The sequence below is a fragment of the Mustela erminea genome, chromosome 10 (genome assembly GCF_009829155.1).
Source record: "Mustela erminea isolate mMusErm1 chromosome 10, mMusErm1.Pri, whole genome shotgun sequence".
Taxonomy (NCBI): Eukaryota; Metazoa; Chordata; class Mammalia; order Carnivora; family Mustelidae; genus Mustela; species Mustela erminea.
In genome coordinates this window covers 11,526,264-11,545,339 of record NC_045623.1, presented here as the reverse complement: position 1 = coordinate 11,545,339, position 19,076 = coordinate 11,526,264, and the positions used below count along the sequence as shown (strand labels likewise).

Genomic DNA, 19,076 nt, shown 5'->3' with positions numbered 1-19,076 from the left:
CGACCCAGGAGTCACGCGGCGGGCCGCACCCAGACCCGCCCCTCCCACACAGGACGTTTCAAAAATGAAAGCGCTAGGTGCTAGAGTCTCAAAAATCAGTAAAACTTTATTCGCTTCCATTCTTTCGCCATTAACAGAAAACTGGAGAAAGCAAAAATGTTTTGTGTTTACAAAGATAAACGGCCTCTTTACCCAGAGAAGATCAAAACCTCAAATGACAACGGGGAAGATAAAAGCGCCCTCCCCCACATCCCCTGAGCTGCCCTAGTCATCTTAGACAAAGCCTTCAGTCCACTGGCCAGGGACCCTGGATGTGGCCAATTCAAGATGAGGGCCAAGAAATCAGATCAATCCGTTCCCGTGATATAAAGTCGAACAGAAGCTACACCAGGGGTCAAGTGCCTGTATTTCACAGTACACAGGAACCAGGCGGCTACTTATAAAAAAAACAAGATTCATTTCAGGCACAACTTTTTTATTTTTTTTTTTGTTTTGTTTTTAAATCAGTAAAAGAAACTGGGTCCTAGAAGCTGCAGTGATCTAAGCAGCAGCAAGTTTGTGCATTCGTCTTTTTTTTTGTTGTTTTGTTTTTGTTTAAATACGATTAAATTACCACACTGCTGGCACACCTCATTTGCATGAAATTCTGCACCATACATACTAATTGTAGTAAAATTACCCCCCCTCCCCAATCCCAGGAAAAAAGAAACTACTCTGGAAGATAATTTTCACTGAAATCTAACCAAACTTCGTTAAGTGGACTGTGACAAGATTATAAATGATATGAAAAATAACATTTTAACATTTGGCCATCAACTTAAGGAAATGGTTTGCCTATACAAATTTTTATAATTTTTGTAATTTTTAATATATTCTACCTTCATATGGTCCTCAGGATTAAAGCATAATGAACAGGAAAGAAAAGGAAAAGAACGCAACTGAGTGCTAAGGCAGAACATCTTGCCAGATAGTAATGAAGGTAGAGTATATACTAAATACCAAGTGCAGAATTTCATAGGGCCAACGAGATAACAGTCTATATTTTTCACTTACACAGGCGAAGTGGATTTTGCAATTACCAGTTGCGTTAAATGCACCAAATAAAGCTCCTAAAATTGATACTATAAGGCGCCACCTTAAGTTTTCCAGGCTGCAACTGTGCATAATTTTAAAATGGTTTTCTTAAATTTATTTATTTTTTTAAACATAACACGAGGAAGGTGTTAAAACTGGTGTAATAGCTCAATAGAATAAGTATTCCAGATTTTGGGAGGGATGAAGAGGGAGATATTCAGAACCCTTCACCAGAATCCCCCCAACTTGATCATAGTGGATTAATGATGTGCTTTGTGGATGTGGTTAGTCAATGACACCAGCTTGACGGATCTTTCTTTCTGCACCAAATCCCTGTGAAAAAGTAAAATTGCAGTTAATTACTATAAAGCATTACTTGTAATCTTTGTAACCACCACCATTTCTTTCTCAGAGGAGGAAATCCATAGTAAGCCCTCCTGATCTATTACCTAAAATCTGTTCGAAAGATCAAGAAATGTGCTCATTGTGAGCAATCTGTTATTGTTAGGGGCTGAACAAATGAGTAGGGAGTTTTAACTAGTTAAAAGCATACTGAGTAGTGAAAGAGAATCCTTAAGTTTTCCTGCTTCATTAAGCTCTGTGCTATGCCGAAACAAGACCCTGAGTAGCATACAGGTCAGTTGCCCCTACCCACCCCAAAACCTTGTACACCCTCATACCATTGAGTTATCTGGTCCCCTAGGCTGACGAAGAACCATTAGGCGAGGAGCACTGGCATCATCCAGGGTGATGTTCTTTAAGCGATTGACCAACCTATCAGGTCGTGGAGCTGCAACAGCCTTGGGGCCCTCACTGCAATGAAGTCAAGAGGTGAGAACAAACAACTCTTGGTGGGAAGAAAGCAAGCACTTGCAGAGGAGTATGTTTTCTAACTAACTACCCCCAAATGACTCAGTTATAATAAGGGACTCTTGCCTCACCTAGCCAGCTAGCTAGCAAGACAGGACAGACAAGTTTGTTTATGTTTTTATTCTGAACTCAAGGTTTATTACTACAGAGGAACTGGAAGAATCATTTGGGTGAGGGTCATCCCTCATTCCATCTAATCTACAACTAGAAAAACCAGTTCCACAAAATGAGGCAGTGAATATGAAAAGCCTTAGAAAAGTTAAATATGAAGAAATATTTCAAGAGACTCCCAGCTCCTCTCATGGTAATATTACAGATTTAAAACACTTAAAAAAATAGAGACTACAAAGTTAGAATTTTAAGCAGCATATAAATGGCTTAATGAAAAGAAAAAGTTAAACAGAACCTTTAAGAACAAAGATTACATAATATTACTGTATCTAAGTTCTAATACATAGGATGTACCCAATTAATGTTTCATTGGGCCAGATGTGTAAGACTATAAAATTTAGACAATGAAGACTAGAGGTTAAAAAAAAAAAGACACAGAAAAGATCAAGAAATAACCAGAAAGTGGCAGGATAAAAAAAAGCTGTGATGAAAGGTGAGGAAGCATGATAAACCAGAGTTTACGAAAGTTTAAAGGCAGTCCAGGGAATTCATCAGCCCAACAACAACAAACTCACCAGACTCGCCAAACATTACAAGCACTGCACTTGCCAGTGCGCTGATTAAGAATCACTGAGAATTCCACCTCATCTCCAGCCTGTAGCTCAATGCCATCTTGAACTTCTTTCACATGGAAAAAGAGCTTCTTGCTATCTCCTACTTCATAGTTAATGAAGCCAAACTGGGGGAAGAGGGGGGGAAAAAAAAAGCTTAAAAAAAAAAAAAAAAAAGGAAAGACAATGATAGCTTTAAAAAAAAAGGGGGGAGACATATTACAAGGGGGAAAAGTACATCACTCTGGATGAAGTACACTGCCTGAACCTAACTAGAATGGGATTTATAAAACATGGTATATTAATGTTGACTTGTCTGTGCTAGAATGTAAGATATGGGTCCAAAAAACTTGTCAGGGAAGAAATCTTTGAAATCACTGCCATTTAATCTATCATAGCATGACTGAGACAAATGTTGGCTTGTGTCTTCATATAGTATATGGAGTTTTTGAATTAGGCAAAAAAAAAAAAAGAAAAAAAAAATCATACTGAGATCTTAATATTAGGAATAGTTTTGTTTGCCCTAAATGTATTTTATGAACATTTTTACACAGCTTTCTTTCTTGTGTGGTCTGCAAAAGCAGCTCTAAGCTAAAGTATACAAAATCTTGTTCTATTCTGAAATATCTCACTCCAAATTTATTTTCCAGTCATGTAATATAAATAATACTCTTTACATTCTTTTTGCTCGTATCGCCATTTTCTTCACGTGTTTTTTTTCATATTTTTTACAAACTACCTCAAATCATTGAAAAAGGGGTGGAACAGAAATAAAAACCAAGTGAATATTGGCAGTTTTCCCTTGGCTGAAAAAATTTCAAGGTTTTGGTTAACACTTGTTTACCAACTAATAAAAGGATCAAGTTCAGATCCAGAGATACTACCACTTACCTGATCCTTTACACACTCCACTGTGGCCCTACGCAGGGGTGTGATGTTGTAGGCCATAGTCTGTGCATTTTGGCCCAAGACACACAACTGGAACTTGACACTCTCCCCTTTCTGCAGGCAATCCCCTTTGTTGGCCATCCCAACTATGCCAAATGGATAGACCTCACCTTTCATATCCCCTGTAAGGAGAAATAGATACAAAGTCTAAAAACTAGTATTTCACAACGGTCCTATGCTGATGTTCCTCATAAATTAATAAGTAAATTGCTAAAAATGCATGTTCCTAAAAAGATTTTCATACCTGAGAAATTTTTACCATAAAGCTTCAATGAAATACTATCATGAAAAAAGTAAGAACTTGCAGTACTTCACCAGCTAATGAATAGTTTGAAGTTTCTTTTTTTTTTTAGTAATCTCTACATCCAATGTAGGGCTTGAATTCACTACCCTGAGTTCAAGAGTTACATGCTCTTTACACTGAGCTAGCCAAGTACCCCTAATAACAGTTTTAAACTACACTTAACACTATCACTCACAATCTCGTTACCTAAATATCTGGGTGTTTTAAGCACAATGGGTTGCTAACATGATCCACTGGATTATCTTCTTCCCCACTCCACACTATTAGCCAACCAGCTGAAAATACTTCTGGCCCACACTTAACAGGGCATTAAACAAGTCAGAAACAGGCAAAAACAATGTGGATAAATTTCTTTGGCATTCTACATCTTTTCTTTGTTCTGACTGTGGCTCCCTCAAACCAATTGGTACTTTTCTCCCAGTTCAGAGGTCAGCACACTTTTTCTTAAAAAACAGTAAACATTTTAGGGTTGCAGGTCATCCTGCGCCTGTCATAACTACACAACTTTGCTGCTGCCGTGAGAAAGCAACCAAAGACAATATATAAATTAATGCGTTTCAAGACACCTTTCTTTACAGAAACAAGCCACCATAGTTTTGTAGAGCTCTTCCTTAGAGGAAAAAGTTGGCTGGGGTGCCCTGGGGGTTAAGTTGATTAAGCGTTTGACTCTTGATCTCAGCGACTTGAGTTCAAGCCCTGCATTGTGCCCCATGGTACTTACAGAGCCTACTTAAAAATAAACGAACAAATAAATAAATAATAAAATTTAAAAGAGTAAATAAAAAATGTTGGCCGTAGGTCAGTGCAGGCTGAATAAAAACCATGCCAAAGGTTCAGCTGCTTATCAGTTCACCAGGATGGTAAAGCCAATGAATCAACAAAAACGAAGAGAAGAAAACCATCAGGTGGAAGAGGAAGCTTCAGAATTGGAAATGTTTTTAATAATTCTCTTGATGATTATAGGGTAAATGAAGGTTGTCTTCTCAAACATATAGGAACCCTGGGGCGTCTGGGTGGCTCAGCGGGTTAAGCCTCTGCCTTTTAGCTCAGGTCATGATCCTGGGGACTTGGGATCGAGCCCCACACTGGGCTCTCTGCTCAGCAGCAACCCTGCTTCCCCCCCACCTTCTCTGCCTGCCTCTCTGCCTTCTTGTGATCTCTGTCAAATAAATAAATAAAATCTTAAAAAAAAAGTTATAAAATAATTAAAAAAAAAACACAACATACAGGAACCACAAATTTTTGGATACACATCCAACAGGTCATGTAGGATTAGAGATAGCTGGTGTGATGTAGCTGTGTTAATACTAACTACCATTTATTAAACACTTATAGATTCATATTTAGTATTTCCAGAACCTTAGATTGAAGTTATCTTCATTTCAAAGATGAAGAAACTGAGCTAGGAAAGATTTAAGTAATGTGTCTAAGATTCTATAGCTAGGAAGTACAAGAGCTGGTTTTCAGATCCAGGCTTGCCCTACTTCAAAGTCCACGGTCTTATACAAAGTTTTTTTTTATTCCTGAACAAAAGAACTGTTCTCATCAACAAGTGGGAAAATGTGACCGGTCTAGTCTCAAAAACCTCTAGGCTTAGAGATTTCAGAAAGTTTCCTCTTCCATAAAATCCTTGCTTTGGACTGTATCCTAGAGCCAGTGGTGAAGAATAAATGGATTGGGGACTGGAACACAAAATAAGTGGCATTTACAGAGGAGGAAGAAGGACAATTTAATAAGTTGCCTAGCCCCCACAGCCCTTTTAAGGAGTATGGTATCATGGCATTGGTTTAAAATACTGATTTGTAAAAGGCCAGATCTATACTGAGTGATTTTTTTTTTTTTTAAACAGTGTATTTAACCACAAGTAAAGGTGGGAAAGCAGAACAAAGTTTATTTTAAATTAATATGAATTAGACCCAAATTAACAAAAGGAGTGATTAAAGTAAGAGTGATTTGCTATAAAATCTATTCCTATTTGGAGGGTTTTTGAGGTGGGTAGGTGGGAAATGGGTGTTCTGAGGTTCTGTGTAAAACAAACTCCTAATGACCTCATATGGTAAAAGGAACATGTTATCAAGGTTCATTTCTTTCTCTCAAACGACCTGTTCTTCCCCACTTCGGGCTCTTTGACACTTATATGACACAATATTTATTCTCTTTGTGAACCAAGCTATTATCTTTGGTTGAAAATTCAAACCCTCTCACCAACCCCATCATTATGTAATTTAGCTATACTAATCATCCATTGGTTCCTACTACCACCCCTATTGCAAACTTATTTTATGTACAAAGTAGTCTTTTTTTTTTTTTTAAAGATGTATTTGATCGCACATGTGCGTGTACATGCACATGAGTGGGACTGGGAGGAGAGAGAAGCTCAAGCAGACTCCACACTGAGAGTGGAGCCCGACTCGGGGCTTGAACTCATGACCAGAGCCACCTAGGTACCCCCAAAGTTGTCTTTTTGGTGCTAATTCCTAGGGATAAGGAATGGTACCAGAACTGAGAGAATTACTGAAGGTGTGGAGAAAAAAGCCAAAAATGAAAATGCAGAGCTTTGGCCAAGAGACAAGAATCCCTTTTCCTTAGTTTCAGTTTTTAAGGAATCCAAAAAGAACTGCACCACCACCAACGTATCTGACAGGAATGCTCTTACCTTCCTCCACAATCTCAATCATTCCTTGGTACTCAGTCTGTGTTGGATCAACACTCCTCAAGGGGCGAATGACTTTACCAGAGTAGATGGTGGGATCAGCTTCCTCAGTAATGCCATTCACTACAAAACAAAAGCATGTTCTACTTCTTACTCAACAATTTCAACTCATTCTAGATTAAAAGAAGCTAAAATCATTGCAACAAATGTTAACAGTGGGTTGACTGTCTGCTATTCTTGAAATATTTCTAAACTACCATAAAACAGAGAAAGTTAATTTAAGAAATTAACAAGTACTTATATTTAAACCATGTCTTATTTTCTTCATCTTTTCTAGGTGACCAAGTATTACTTTTAGGGGGTGCCTTCCCCTGTCTCTAAAATGGCAACCCTAACACTTACACATTTCCCTTTATTTTAATCTTTATTTTTTATTATTTTTTTTAATGAGAGAGAGAGAAGAGGGTGGGCAGAGGGAGGAGCCTGGTACAGGACTCAATCCGAGGACCCTGGAATAATGACCTGAGCTGAAGGCAGAGGCTTCACCAACTGAGCCACCCAGGCCCGCCCCTCTTTACTTTAATCTTAATTAACATATATTACTATATTTCTGAATATACTATATACAATACTCATCTTGTTTGCTGTGACTACAGACAAATTAAAAAATAAACTCAACAAAGGCAAGGACTTGTCTGATTTCTTCACTGCTATATCCCCAGTACCTAAAACACAGCATGCACTTAGATATTTACTAAATTGAAATGAACATTTACAGCTGACCTTTCTCTAGGTCTTACCAAGAAGTGTTACTTGGGAAACTGAGATGAAAGCCAAAAAGTACAGGTTTTTAAAAGTTAGAGATCCAAATAGCAACAATTTCCTTAAATTCCCATTATTTTACCTAATTGACTCATTCTTTTCCAAAACAGTCTCCTAGAGGAAGGCCTCTCTCCCCATCCCTGAGTTTTTTTTATCTTAGAATTATTTTTTAAGAAACAGATATTAAATTGAAAATAAGCATATAGCAAATGACCTAAACCATCTATCTAGTGGTTCTCAAATTCGAGTATACATCGGAATTATCTAAAGGCTTTGTTAGAACAGATTGTCCATCCTGACTTTAGTACTTATGGGGTAGGGTTGAGAACTTATGATTTCTAGTAAGTAAGTAGCCAGGTGATGCGGCTGGATCATACCTGGGACACCACTAATCTAGAATGAATGGGTTTTTGCTCTCTCTCACATCCTACCTACTCCTGTTTTCACACCAAAAGCAGACTGAACAAGTAGAAATCATAGTTCATTACCTGAGTGTGTTTTGTTCACTTTTTCTGCACTGACTTTGTTGCCTTTGCCTTTGGACAAGCTGTACTCGACCATGTCCCCCAGTTCCAAGCTATCAACATCACCAGAGAACTCACTGGGAAGAAAGGAAACATGTGAATAAACAATCACCACAAATATCAACAGTAGCAAATACATTTTATTTCTTATATAACAACATTCATGGTGTGCTTACTTATGCTGGATACTGTATTAAGCGCATTATAGGCACTGACTCATTTAATCCTCAGAAACAACCCATTAAGAGGTCACCATTATCCCCAGTTTTAAGGCAATGAAACTAAGATACCAGGAGGTTAATTAGGTGGCAGAGTCTGGGTTTAAATCTGAACCGGCTAAGAGTCCACACCCTTAACTAACACTATGCTGTATTAGAACGCCAAATCAAACGTATAATTAATCTGGTAACAACATATGAAACAGTATTCTTTCACTGATGCAGGAAAGTTCCTATCCAATGTTCAAAGCAGGTACAGGCCTTTATCTCTTGGCCACATATTCTCTATACAATATGTAACTTTTGTTTATATATTGCCATAATTTTACCAATATGAGATTTGGAATTAAAAAAATATATAACTACCCAATACTAAGTATTTTGGACTCCCAAAGAATGGATAGTAGGCTCTAAGTTCTATAAGGCATTCCTCACCTATAATGGAAAAAGATTTCCTTATCATGATTGGCTGTTTCAATAAATCCAAAATTATCCTTCAGAGTTGCCACATAACCCAAGAGCCTCTTGGAGTTGGAATTACGACCTAAAAGTCGCACACAAGTTGCAATCTGTTGTCCAGGTCTCTGTTTGTCACTAATACTAAATTCAACCTGTGAAAAATAAGGACACTCATCAATACCATGTCTTTTCCACATCAAGCTCTTTACCTCAGGTTCTGTAACTTCCCCTAGACCACGCTTTCCACTCTAAATATCCTTTGTGTTAAATACATTTTCACCAAAACTAACACTTCTATGTCTCATTCCATTTTTCATAAGGGATCAAGTTTTGTTCTCCAGTGTATATTTATTCCTTATAGAGTCTCAATTTCTCTAAAGCAGGGCTATCAGAAAACCAGACATTGTAAGTACAAGAAAAATGCAAAGCAATAAAAAATCTTTAGTGTGATTTTACTTTGCTAGTATTTTGGTGGCTGTTTTAGCTTGTAATATTATTACTTTTATCTAAGTTAATTGATTTAGGCATATCTTAGCTAGTGTTTTAAATACTCCTCAAAAAGCTTTAACAAGGGCTTTCCAGACCCTGTTTTAATTGAGTAAGCCGCTTTTAAATGGGAAGATGTTCCTATATTAACCTCATAAGCACAAAGCAGTTTTAGCAAAACTTGATAAAATTCAAAAGAAACCATTGTACAAGACTTATGATTAAGATGACAATTTTTAACCCTGCTCTCAAATCAGCAGAATTATCTTGCCTTATCTCCTATTTGAGGAGAAGTAGATCCTTCCACATCCTTGGCTTGAAAAGCAATAGTCAATTTCACCCCACAATCATCATAAGCAATAACACCATCCTCAGCCTCCTAAAAAAAAAAAAAAAAAAAAAAGAAAAGTATCAAGAACAAAAAGGCAATAAGCAGCTAGTTTTTACAGACCTTTGAGCTACAGAATTGGCACAACTATAGAAATACCCTATTCTAGGGTTCCTTAACAGTAATAGATTTTTCATGAATAAAAGGGGGTCTTACCTTAACCTAAGACCAACTCAATCTGCTATCTTTTTAGTCTCAAGAACCTGATTTTTTTGTTGAGGAGGAAAAGCTTATTGAAAATTTACCACATGCTTACTTCATACTTCTCATAGACCGTCAAAAATTAAACTAAGCATGACTTTTTAGCAAAGTGGAAATTCTGTAGGGTAAAGAAGCTTTTCTATCACCTACTTTGAATCTCCCATAGTACCCTGTAGTGTTTTGTATGAAATTAATTTAACTAATGAACTAGAATTTAAATTGATATAGGATCTAGCGCAGTTCAGAGCATGTGATATTCAGGCAATTATACCAATGTTTCCACAGTAACACTTAAATGAATACTAGAAAGATTCGCTCTTCAAAAGTCTTAAGAAATTTCGGATATGTGACATAGAATCACACAGTAAACAACACTGTAGAGCAACTACATAAGTTATACTGCTCCTATGGTTTCAAATATCATTCCTATGGGGATTACTGCCCACATCTCTCCTTTCCTAAGCTCCAGAATACATTACCAACTATTAATATTCAAAACCAGTTAATTTCTACTCTTTTACCATTCATATTCCTTGTACAACTACTATGTAATCATATTGAACATTTAAATTATATCAGATATTATGTTAGGCACTTTTATTACCAAATTTAATGTTATGATAAAACCATCTTCAAAAGTTACTCTGACCTCTATTAGGAAAGTTTTAGGAAGTTAAAATAAACTTGACCAAGGTTATATAGCCAGCACAAAATGATGCTAAGTATCTGACTTTGGTTAAATGAAGGAGGTGGTCAGCGAAATCAGGTCTTACACTGATTCTTCTGAAGTCAACCACACTCAAAATCTCAGCATTTGATTTTGCTCTCAAATATAGTCCATTAACCTCGATATCTAGCCATCACCTGACACCATACTCTACACCAAGTATAGGAAATAGAGATAAGACAATCCCTGCTCTCAAAGAACCCAGTTTAGTAGAGAACACAGATTCATAAACAAGTGTAATACACTGTTATAAATAAGCCCAATGACAGAAGGACTCACTAGGGTCCAGTATTGGCCAAGAAGAAAAGAATAATAGAAGGGCAGGAAATTTCTCATACAAAGGCTGTCTTGATCAAGTCAGCTTTGCCAGAGCCATCTGGGAAGCTGGACATTCTAAGACCTAAAAACCATTAAAAATAAGCCCCATTGGTTTTCTTTTGTTTTTATTATTTTTAACAGAAGCACTTGTGAAATTCCTACTATGGGCTAGGCCCTGTGAGAGCTTTTTCAGCGAAACAGGAGACTGACTTTTTTTTTTGTTTAAAAACTTAAGCTCAGAGGTGAAGTGATTTCCTAAACTACAAAAAAAAAAAAAAAAAAAAAAAAAAAGGCAAAACAAGATGCTAATCTAGTCTTGGGGTGCCTGGATGGCTAAGTCAGTTAAGCATCTGCTTTCAGCTCAGGTCAAGATCCCAGAGTCCTTGGATCAAGCAGAACACTGGGCTCCCTGCTGAGCAGGGAGTCTAGATACTCCTCTTCCCTACTCCTCCCCTGTGCTCTTTCCAAAAAAAAAAAAAAAAAGGGAAGATGCTATTCCACTCTTACAGGCTCCTAGTTTTTTTTTTAAATTGTATCACCTTCTCTCTCATGTTCCTTCTCTCTTCTCTACATCCATGATCTCTGTCCCCTGGTTCAACAACTATCTAAATTTCCTATCAAGCCTCTTGATCTTTTGCCTTTCTCCATACCCCCATCTAGGGTTCATACTATTGCCATTTCTTCCTGAAATGACACTTTCCAAAAGAAATCTACTGAGTACAGAACAATGTCTAAATTCTTCAGAGTAGCAATCAAACCTTCTCAATCTTTCTGTATTCTGATTTTTCACTCTTATTTCCCCTATTTGGCCCCATCAAAGAAAAACCCTGTCTTCCTATTTAATACTTAGTGCTTTCTTAAGAAACGGAATTTTTCTCATCTGGCCTCTATTCTGTAAGGAATGTCCTTTCCTCAGTTATCTCTACCTATTAAATGCCAGTGCCTTAGTGAAACCATCCCAGCAACCCCCGCCTCCCCTCTCCCCCTGAGTTTAGAATTCATTTTAACCATAGCACTCTTACTGACATTTCTGGGCAACATTTTATATTTTGCATGAATTACCTGCTTCTGTACACTCTCAATTTATTACTTACTTGAGAGCAAAAGCCATGTTAGACTAGACAGCTTTATATTTCTATTCAGTGAACTAGTCAATAAATGGGAGTTCAAATGTGTGAACGGAGTCTACCCAAATGTCAAAGTTTTAAACTGCCTTGGAAGACAAGTACTGTCATTTTACATGAGTGTTTCTCAACCAGGGGTGATTCTGGGACGTCTGGCAGTATCTGGAAACACTTTTGGCTGTCACAGAGGGAGAGAGGGAAGATACTGGTCTCTACTGGAAAAGGCCAGGGATGCTGCAAAGTATCCAACACTGTACTCAAGAGCAACCCACTCCCACACAAAAGTCAATAGTGCTGAGATCAGAAAACTTTTAGATTAGTTCACCACCATTAATATTAGAGAATTCCAAAAGAGATAATACTTAACTCCATTATTGTGTGGACAGTGGTTTCCTTGAAGCCGAAGACTAATACAGATCTACATACATGGGGGGGCCGGGGGGCTGTCAGTCAAGCATCCGACACCTGATTTCAGCTCAGGTCATGATCTCAGGGTCGTGAGATCAAGCCCTGAATCGGGTTCCATGCTCAATTTAGAGTCTGCTTTTTCCTTCTCCCTCAGCCCCTTTCACCCCACTATGCCCTTCTCTCTAAAATAAATAAATCTTTAAAAAATAAAAAAGCTACACAAATCATTTTGATTATGTAAAACTTACCTTTTCTTTGCCTTTATTTGGGCTAGTGGTTTTAGGGTTGGAGAAAGTGGCTTCTTTTTCTACAGTGCCCAGAAAACGATGATCTGAATGGGAGTGGAATGAAACCGTGCCCTTGGGAAGCTTTTTAATCCTAATAGCATGATTTCTTTGGGCAGAGAGCATATCCTACAAGTGAAAAATAAAAGTAACTTTAAACTGAAAAATGAAGCACCAAGAAACCATTCCATTCTTTGCTCAAAAACTACTCACAGGAACCACAGTAAACTCTACTTCATCTGCAATATGGAGCTGGTTCCCATCCAGAATTTCACTGAAGTGGAAGAACATACGAGCATCACGATCCACACACTTGATGAAACCAAAACCGTCTCTCATGGCAGCAATTACACCCTGAAATCCAGACAATAATATTTTCACTGGCTGTGAAGCTTGCCAAGAAAACAATATTCAACTTTGGAAGCATCAAGTTGAATTCATTAGGAATTATCTGTATTAATGACTCAAATTCTGTATCTACATTTTAATTTCTCCATTTAAATAAAAACTCACTGCTTTTCAGTCTTTTAGTAAATTAACCTTTAAGCAATGTGTGAGATGCTAATCCTTGGCCAGTATGCATAGGAAAAATTATCAACATTTGAATGTGAACATGCACACAATGTATTCCTTTTAATTCTCAAAAATCTGTGAACTTGGTATTATTACCCCGTTTTGCAAGATGAGGAAATTGAGGCTGAGGGAGGTTAAGCAGTTTGTCCAAAGCACCCAGCTAATTAAGTGACAGAATCAAAGACTCCAAATAAGTCCCAAGCTTTATGATGACATCTGGGAATTTACAAAAATCTATACACTAATATTTCAAGAACTTCCAAAGTCAATTAAAAGCAATTTTTTAGTCTCTACCTTAAAAAATTTTATTTGGGTTTAGGCACAAGAAAGGCTTAAAATTTAGGTCTGAAGAATAAATAAAATACAGGAAATCCTTTCCTTATTTTTCCCCCCATCTTACTAAATTACCAGCTCTGTGGTAGCATTATATCCAGAGTTACCTGGCACATGGCAGGTATTCAAATGTTTATTGATACAATTATTATTAACCTACCAATGACTTATATATTGCATGTTTATTTACATTATTACTGATGACTATTCTATAACCAGTTCTGAATGTAGCATAAACAATATTCTGACATTTAATCCTTGCTAAATCTTAATGGCAGCCACAGTACTCTACAGTGCAGTTCACACTGTCAGGCAAAATAGATGCTACCTGCGAAGTTCTTAAAAACACATTCCTTTGGTTCTCAAAATTTTTAAAGTTAAAAGCACACTGCAAATGTCAAATAAGATCAGATCTCCAAAGTTAAAGGTTAGAAGTCCCAAGGAATTTAAATTTCCAGTAAATGTACCCAGTTCTACTAACAGCATGAGATATACCACACGTTATAACCCTCAACGAAACAATGTATTACATCTGAGAAAGTTAATTTATGAAAAGCAAGCCCATAAAATATGTTTGGGAAACAATTCTGGTACATGTCATTCCTGGATTTATATCCACTAAAAAGAATCTGCAAAGCCCAAAAAAACCCAAAACCTATTTAACTTTATTTAGTGTTTACTAAACATTTTATGGAACAGTTTGGGAAAATTTACTTTCTACAATTGATCTGATTTTTCTCAATCTTTCTGTTTAAGGTCCAGAGAATCAGTGACTCTCTAAAGATCTAAGAAATCATCCTGTACACACTTTCTAAAACTTTTTCACATCTACTCCAAGATAACTGGCAGGGTTAGGTATCAAACCTAGACTGACTCAAAGATCTGTGTTCTTAATCACTAAGGTAACTGCCCAATGTTATCATTACCTTAAAAACTTCTCAATACAGCATTACAAATTCAAATATAATATTGGCCCCATACTGAATACAAGTATCAAACAATATCCAACACGTACCATCTCTCTGGCTTCATTAGTGAACTGAAATGTGTTTGAAAGAACTTCTATGTTGGTTGCTCGTTCTAACTTGTCACGTCGGTCTGTTGAAATATTAAACCTAACATGGTCGCCTTCCAGCAGAGTCACCTTGGATTTTGTATCTTTGTCTCCAAAGGGAAGTTCTTTAGGAATCACAAAATCAACTTTGATGCGTCCTGGCAATGGGTCATTCTGATGAGAAGGAAAAACTATTTTAGCTGGAGATTTCTCATCCTTCCTAGTTCTAAGTCAAACAAGAAGAACACACAGCAAACCCATGTTATTTATAATAAACAGTTCCCTACAGGGAAAAACGATGTTGATAACAAGTCCAATTTGAAAGCTCTGTGTTCTACGGTCACATAATACAATCATAAAATCATAAAATGACACAGAGATATTTAAGAAAAAAAATTTCAAGTCTTTAATGTTTCACATTTCTTCAGCAATGACACCACCAGTGTCCTCTCCTCACCTTACCTCCCACACAAATGAAACAAATGGGGGGAGGGGGGTGTGCCCTCGGAGAGAACCCCAATAAATGCACACCCAAACTGGTTTTCCCCCAATTTAACCAACAGTTTTGTCCCTTTCTCCTTATAAACCAGTAAAAACTAAAACATATTCATATATAATCACTGGTTTCTCATTTAGCTTAATTATATATATCAAGAAATAGTCAATTGTTCAACATCATAAAATTACATTAATTAAAATTTCTGTATACCAAATTATTCTACTACTCATGAGATAAAAGAAAACTCTCTTGAAAAAGACTCCTTACCTGGTTTTTACTGGGTACTTTTGGGATTACTTTGGTTACAGTTCCTTCAAAATGTTCAATGCTGATATCTTCAAAAATGACTGTTCCTTGAGGCAATAGTCTGACATCAGTTGCGACTTCTTTACCCTAAATCACAAAAGGGGGGGGGTCATATAATTTTAAGTGTTTCCTAAAAATGTAATTCATTTTCGATCTTAAAAGGCCAAAGATCAAGCCAGTCAACTATCTTACATTTCTGTCCTTGATTGTGAATTCCACGTCATCTCCAGGCTGTAAGGTTTCTAAGTCACCCTTAAATTCACTATAGTGAAAGAATATCTCTTTTACAATATCACCTCTTTCAATAAAGCCAAACGCCTCCTAAAGACAAACAAGCAAAACCCAAAAAAATAATAGGAACATTAGGTACTATTAAGTGCCGTATTTATGATTATAATTTGCATTCAATAAGCAATCTTTTCATAAAATTATACTGTATCAGAAACAATATATTTCGTTAGGTCTACTATTAACAGTATCAATTTTAAAAAACATAATGAATTAGTAACCAAGGAATTTTAAGAGAGTACTTCTGATATTAACAGTGAAAATATTTTTAAAGGGAAGATTAAGAGAAAAAAACAAAAACAAAAGGCTTGCTTGGGTATGAAGTACAGACTAAAAGTAGTAAAAGAAAAAACCCTCAAGTTTCTTGTACTTGATGACACTTACCTTCATGGCACAAACTACTCCCTGACAGCGGGCTTGTTTCTTTTTCAACAGCATAATGTTACGAGCACTTACAGCACCAGTACTAGAAAGGGAGTAATTGGGTGGGGTTGGGGGGGCGGGAATCAAAGAGGGGGTGAAAAATGCATTGGTTTGGTTAGACATAAGTTCAGACAAACTAATTTTCTGAGGTCTCAAGAATTTTTATGTCAACATGAAGAGCAAATATAGTTTACAGCACATGATCCTTTTCATATGGCTTCATATGCAAAGGATTTTTGTTCAAACTCCCTATCCTTCTAAATTAGACACACACACATATGAATCATTTTTCTCTTAGATTCTTAAAAGAATATCATGGACACTCAATGCTTTCCTATTCCAACAAAAGAAATGAAGTCACAAGTTGAACGCAACAAAAGATGGAGAATCTGAAATTTTAGGAAGATCATTTCTTGGATAAACATTTGAGTAGGTATTATACATGCTACAAACAAAGGTACTGGGATAGATACAGAGATGAGTAAGAGATGGTCCCTATTTCCGACGTGCTGAATTTAGCTATCCCATCAATCATTTCTGATTAAAAGCCATAAAAGAAAGCTGAGTAAATGCAGTGATTAAGGAAGAAATCTGCTACACTTTTAAAAATGACATTCACCTTCACTGAAAACAAATTAAGGACCACATATTATTCTGTCCCCATCTTTGAGCAGCAGCAGTATGAATCTGACTTCTTCTCAAAGATGGTACAAACTGTTGGTAGAGTTGTTTTAAGAAAAGCTGCAGATTAAGCAGGTACTTCCCTTAATTTTTCATGGACAAACTATAACCCAACTGTGCTTTTTATTTCAAAAATCAACAAAATAATGAAGGCACTGGAAAAATTTGTTTAGAACCACACTGGGGTTCAAATATCTGCTATTTCAAGACTGTTATGACTTCAGGCAAGTGAGAACATACCTCAATTTTACAGATGGAACACATCAGGTAAAGCTGTTCTCAGGATTAACAACTACACTTAAAAGTATTCAGTGCAAGTGCTTGGCACACATAGAAATTTAATAAAGGTTAAATAAAACCCTTTCCCTGGCTCCACCTTAAACTCAAGCCCTATCCCCGTACTTCGCGAGATCACATCGAGGCCCTTAGACTAGAACTATTAATATAACACCAACTCAATTTGATTCCTTCTATTTTTTAAAGATTTATTTTAGAGACAGAGCACAGAAGAAGAGCACATGCAAGGTGGGGGAAGAGGAAAGAGAGGGGAGTAGGCTCCCCGCTGAGCCACACAGAGCCCAATATGGGCCCATATCCCACGACCTGGAGATCATGACCTGAGTGGAAATCAAGAGTCCAACACTTAACCAACTGAGCCATCCAGAAGCCCCTCAATCTGATTCCTTAAAAATGAAGACTAAAGTCTTATAAGAAATAAGGTTCAGGGATAGTTAATTCTGCACATGCTCTTGGGTCTTTGCTTTCTCTGTGCTGTTGGAAAGTGCATTCCTAGCATTTTTTTCAACTTCCTACTTCTTTTAACTTCCTTCTGTACTCTTTTAAAAATAACTATCCCTAGGCTTTCTTAACTACACTTCCCTTAAACTGCTTATGCTGATGAATTTCACAGCTGTATATCCTAGTACTAGCTCGTTTTAGACTTACACATACAACACATGTTCAGTAGCTTCACCTAGATATACCCAGACACCTCAAATTCAAAATGCCAAAATAAGCAGAATTTTTCTCCCACACTAATAGTTTTTTTTGTATCTTCTTAGTCTGGTTAATAATATCATCATCTGCCCAGTAGCCAGACAAGTGTCATTTGGGATTCCCCTCTCAGTAATTCCCATATACACCTCCACCTAATCAATCACAAAACGTGGTTTTATCTTCGCAGTGTGGCCTGACTTCTCCACCTGATCACCACTGGCCTATCCTTGTTAGTGTATTAGATCCTCATCTTGCATATTAACTCTTATGTCACTGCCTCTACAGTACCACTACTCTCCATGTCTACCACCTCCATGACTTACAATGACCTAAATTGATCACACCTCCATTCTGGCTCCCACCCAACTTAAAATCCTTCAACGAGTCCTAGGACTACACGATAAATCTCAAACTTCATCTTCCCATGATCCAGTCAGTTCAATCAACTCAAATTTTTGGCCATTTCCTCAAAATTATACTTCTACACAGAATGCTCCCACACCCCCGCAATCTCCCTAGTGACTTTTACACCCTCACCCTTCCCTTAAAACTTCTCTCCCACACTACTGCTTTTGCAAAACTTTCACTGACTTCTCAAACAGCTCCTTAAAAACTCGACCATATTTTAATTATATTCCTATTTTTGACATCCACACAGTGCCCATCATAGAACAGACCCTAAAATTCTTAATGAAGTTTAAAAGATCATGAAAATCATTAAAATTATCCACATTTACATGTTCGGTTTTTAACTCATTTCAGATTTTTTCTTCTTATTGGAGGGGGTAGACAAAAGAAACAAAACAAAAAACCCCAACTTAGGTGGAATAAAAGAACTTACTGTTTATTGTTATCAATTACAAAGTTTATTTTATCTCCAGTTTCCAGCTGAACATTCCCTTCGACATCTTCAGGGGTGTAAGTCAGATAAAACACTTCCTGTGAATTAATAAGTTATTATTACTATATTGGCAGGATGCATGTTCTCTGTATACTGCGATTTACTTCGTTAAATACCTCTTAAGCTGGCATTTTAAGCCAAATTTCTTAAAAATGCTTTATAACAAGTACATCGTTTTAGTCATATAAACACACACTTCCCCTCCATGATGCTGATGACTTCTGCGAGTCCACAGCTGAGCAGCAATCCAACTTCAAAAAGCTTACACACGTGGAAGCATTTGCCCAGAGACTGTAGTTACATTTCAAAAAAAACAATTTTTATATAAGGCATTCCAAACAAAAAGATGGAGTTAGTGCTTAAAAAGAACCAGAAAAAAGATCCCCTCCCACAACCCCCAAAAAAGCAAGTAAAAGGAACATTTTACCTTAATATTCTAACTAAGGTCACACTTGGGCAAGCTAAGACACTTGGAAGTCCTAAGGATTTTTT

The 19,076-nt window shown here is 36.9% G+C and overlaps 1 protein-coding gene across 4 annotated transcripts in view; it reads right to left on the bottom strand.

Annotated features, from left to right (window-relative positions):
• Positions 1-88: 88 nt before the first annotated feature.
• CSDE1 (cold shock domain containing E1) overlaps positions 89-19,076 on the bottom strand; it is a 39,736-nt gene continuing 20,748 nt past the window's right edge. For 3 of the 4 annotated variants that reach the window (XM_032302652.1, XM_032302654.1, XM_032302653.1), the window contains 15 exons: positions 18,525-18,622; positions 15,968-16,049; positions 15,488-15,616; positions 15,257-15,382; positions 14,452-14,664; positions 12,744-12,884; positions 12,495-12,659; positions 9,352-9,459; positions 8,571-8,746; positions 7,882-7,994; positions 6,575-6,694; positions 3,558-3,736; positions 2,631-2,794; positions 1,755-1,887; positions 89-1,407 (listed from right to left, as the gene is read on the bottom strand). In XM_032302652.1, coding sequence (XP_032158543.1) covers positions 1,360-1,407; positions 1,755-1,887; positions 2,631-2,794; positions 3,558-3,736; positions 6,575-6,694; positions 7,882-7,994; positions 8,571-8,746; positions 9,352-9,459; positions 12,495-12,659; positions 12,744-12,884; positions 14,452-14,664; positions 15,257-15,382; positions 15,488-15,616; positions 15,968-16,049; positions 18,525-18,622 — 1,995 coding nt within the window. In that variant the 3' untranslated portion in view covers positions 89-1,359. Of the gene's footprint in view, positions 1,408-1,754; positions 1,888-2,630; positions 2,823-3,557; positions 3,737-6,574; positions 6,695-7,881; positions 7,995-8,570; positions 8,747-9,351; positions 9,460-12,494; positions 12,660-12,743; positions 12,885-14,451; positions 14,665-15,256; positions 15,383-15,487; positions 15,617-15,967; positions 16,050-18,524; positions 18,623-19,076 lie in introns of those variants that run through there. The other variant, XM_032302655.1, reaches the window with a different exon arrangement.